We start from the raw sequence: 2,664 nt of genomic DNA on the forward strand, positions 1-2,664 counted from the left end.
GGCTGGCAGGGGCTGCGGGTCGGGAGTGAGGGGCACCGGCAGAGCTGGGGGGGCCCAGGGCTGGGGGGGCTGCGGGTCGGGAGTGAGGGGCACCGGCAGAGCTGGGGGGGCCCAGTGCTGGGGGGGCTGCGGGTCGGGAGTGAGGGGCACCGGCAGAGCTGGGTTTTAGCAGCAGCACTTTTTACCTCCCTGCTGTGTACCTGGCCTCTGCCGGACGCCTGGGTCCCACCTAAGGGCGGGGGAGGAGAGTGTCTGGGGGGGGTCACACACGGGTCCAGCCCCTGGGGGAGGGGCCCGGGCACCCAGCTTTGCCCCCCAGGTAGGAGCGACACTTCCGTCTTCTGCTTCTTTCTTTGGCCGGGCCGGCTCCCAGGTGCGCCAAGCCCCGCCCCCAGCCAGGTGTGGGGAACAGAGGCCCTCTCCCTGCAGCCCGGGCGGGGCGGGGAAATCACACACCTGGCAGAGGGAACTCACCTGGGAGCGGCCAGCCCCTCCCCTAGCAGGGAGAGCCCCACTGCCCCCTGGGGATTGTAGTCCTGCCAATGCCCCCCCGTGCACCCTGGGCATTGTGGCCCACTCATCCCCCCCCCCCCCCCCCAGTGTACGCTGGAAACCGTAGTCCTGTCCATTCCCCGTCCCGCCCCCCCGTGCACCCTAGGAACTGTAGTCCTGCCAAGACCTCCCAGTTCACTATGGGAACTGTAGTCCTTCCACTATCCCCCCAATGCACCCTGGGCATTGTAGTCCTGCCAATGCCCACAGTGCCTCCTGGGAATTGTAGTCCTGCCCATCTCCCTTGCCCAGTGCACTCTTGGAAGTGTAGGTCCCCCTCTCCCTCCCAACCCCCAGCAGTCCATCGGCCCCCGTCTGTATCACTGTAGGGCCCATTGGGGAAGAGAACATTTTCCAGGGCCACATAGGCATTAAAATGAAACACCAAAACTGGAGGCGATTCTGAGCTATAGGCAACCTGGGAGCTGTAGTTTCTGCAGGATAAAAAAAAGCACCCCACAAAGCATGCTGGGGGCTGTAGTTCTTTGGTCTCTCCCCCCCCAAGACACTGCCAGCGGATGTCACGCCCTTCCCCTCTCCCGCCACCATCGATACTAGTACCCTCCCAGTGTGGCATGATTTGTGAGCACCCAATTCAACCCAGTGTCATGAGATCGGCAGCCAGGATGCCTGGGTTCTCTCCCTGGCTCTGGGAGGGGAGTGGGGGCTGGTGGGTTAGAGCAGGGGGCTCAGAGCCAGGACTCCTGGGTTCTCTCCCCGGCTCTGTGAGGGGACTGGGGGCTGGTGGGTTACAGCGGGCGGAGGCTGGGAGCCTGGACTCCTGGGTTCTCTCCCCGGCTCTGTGAGGTGACTGGGGGCTGGTGGGTTAGAGCGTGGGGAGGCTGGGAGACAGGACTCCTGGGTTCTCTCCCTGGCTCTGGGAGGGGAGTGGGGGCTGGTGGTTAGAGCAGGGGGGGTCGGAAGCCTGAACTCCTGGGTTCTCTCCCCGGCTCTGTGAGGGGAGTGGGGGCTGGTGGGTCACAGCACGGGGGGCTGGGAGCCAGGACTCCTGGGTTCTCTCCCCGGCGCTGGGAGGGGAGTGGGGGCTGGTGGTTAGAGTTGGGGGCTGGGGTGAGGCACACACCAATTCCAGGTAGCTTTAGTCTTTATTTTCCAAGCTGGGGGGGGGAGAGCCCCACTTTAGCCCACTTGGTTTCGGTTCCCCTGGGGCTCCTTGGCGGGCCGGTAGACCCAATCCTGCATGGAGGGCTCCTGCACTTTGTAGTACTGGGCGCGGCCACCGGGCGGCGCCTGCTTCTCCGCTGCCCGGTCCGCGGTGTCGGTGGCCGCGACCCGGCTCTGCCCGGTGCCCCCGGCTGGCCTCCCCGTGCCCTCCTTCCAGCGCAGCTCCCGGCGCCTGGGCGAGGGGTCGCGGCTGGCGGGCGGAGTCTCTGGGTGGACGGGATAGATGTAGACCTTGGTGGGCCGCTGGCGCTGGGACTCGCCGCCCGACGAGGAGAGCTCCTCCCGGCTGGCGCGGCCGAACCGGACCCCGGGGGCCGGGCGGGCATCGGTGCCGCGGGAGACGGTGGCCGGGCGCAGCTTGCGGCGGCTGGCGTCTCGAGGCAGGGCGGAGGGGGCCGATGAGGCCCGGGGGCAGGTGCAGTTATGGTAGGGCCCTGGGGCATTGTGGCGGTGCCGAGTGGTGTCGTGGGGGTGCCAGGGGGCCTCGTAGTCGTGCTGGGGCCGGTCCCGGTGCAGGTTGACGTCCATGGTGAGCCGTACGGCCTTCCAGCGGCAGAGCGGGCAGTGCCAAGGAAGGGGGAGCCCCCAGGCAGGGGGGCGCCGGTCCTGGGGAGAGATCGGGCTCGCGTCGTGCAGCGGGCAGCGGGGCTTCTGGATGGGGGAGTCGGGCGGTGGGGATGCGGGTGCTGTGAGGGCGAGAAAGAAAGGAAGAAAGAAAGAATTAATGAGAAAGACAGAAAGAAATGAATGACAAAAAAAGGACAGAAATAAAGATAAATGAGTGAGAAAAATGAAAGAACAAGAAATGAGTGAGAAAAAGAAAGAAGGAAAGAAGGATGAGTGGGGAAGCAGGAAAGGGAGGGATGAGTGGGGAAGGACAGAAAGGGATGAGTGGGGAAGCAGGAAAGGGAGGGATGAGTGGGGAAG

The 2,664-nt window shown here is 65.4% G+C and overlaps 1 protein-coding gene across 1 annotated transcript in view; it reads right to left on the bottom strand.

Moving 5' to 3' along the window:
• The window catches only part of LOC117869818 (transmembrane protein 102-like), a 12,973-nt gene that overhangs the window by 6,431 nt on the left and 3,878 nt on the right, over positions 1 to 2,664 (bottom strand). The window contains exons 2-3 of the mRNA XM_034756925.1: positions 1,702 to 2,423; positions 201 to 252 (exon numbers count right to left, since the gene is read on the bottom strand). Coding sequence (XP_034612816.1) covers positions 201 to 252; positions 1,702 to 2,423 — 774 coding nt within the window. The remainder of the gene's footprint in view (positions 1 to 200; positions 253 to 1,701; positions 2,424 to 2,664) is intronic.

The sequence above is a fragment of the Trachemys scripta genome, chromosome 24 (genome assembly GCF_013100865.1).
Source record: "Trachemys scripta elegans isolate TJP31775 chromosome 24, CAS_Tse_1.0, whole genome shotgun sequence".
Classification (NCBI taxonomy): Eukaryota; Metazoa; Chordata; order Testudines; family Emydidae; genus Trachemys; species Trachemys scripta.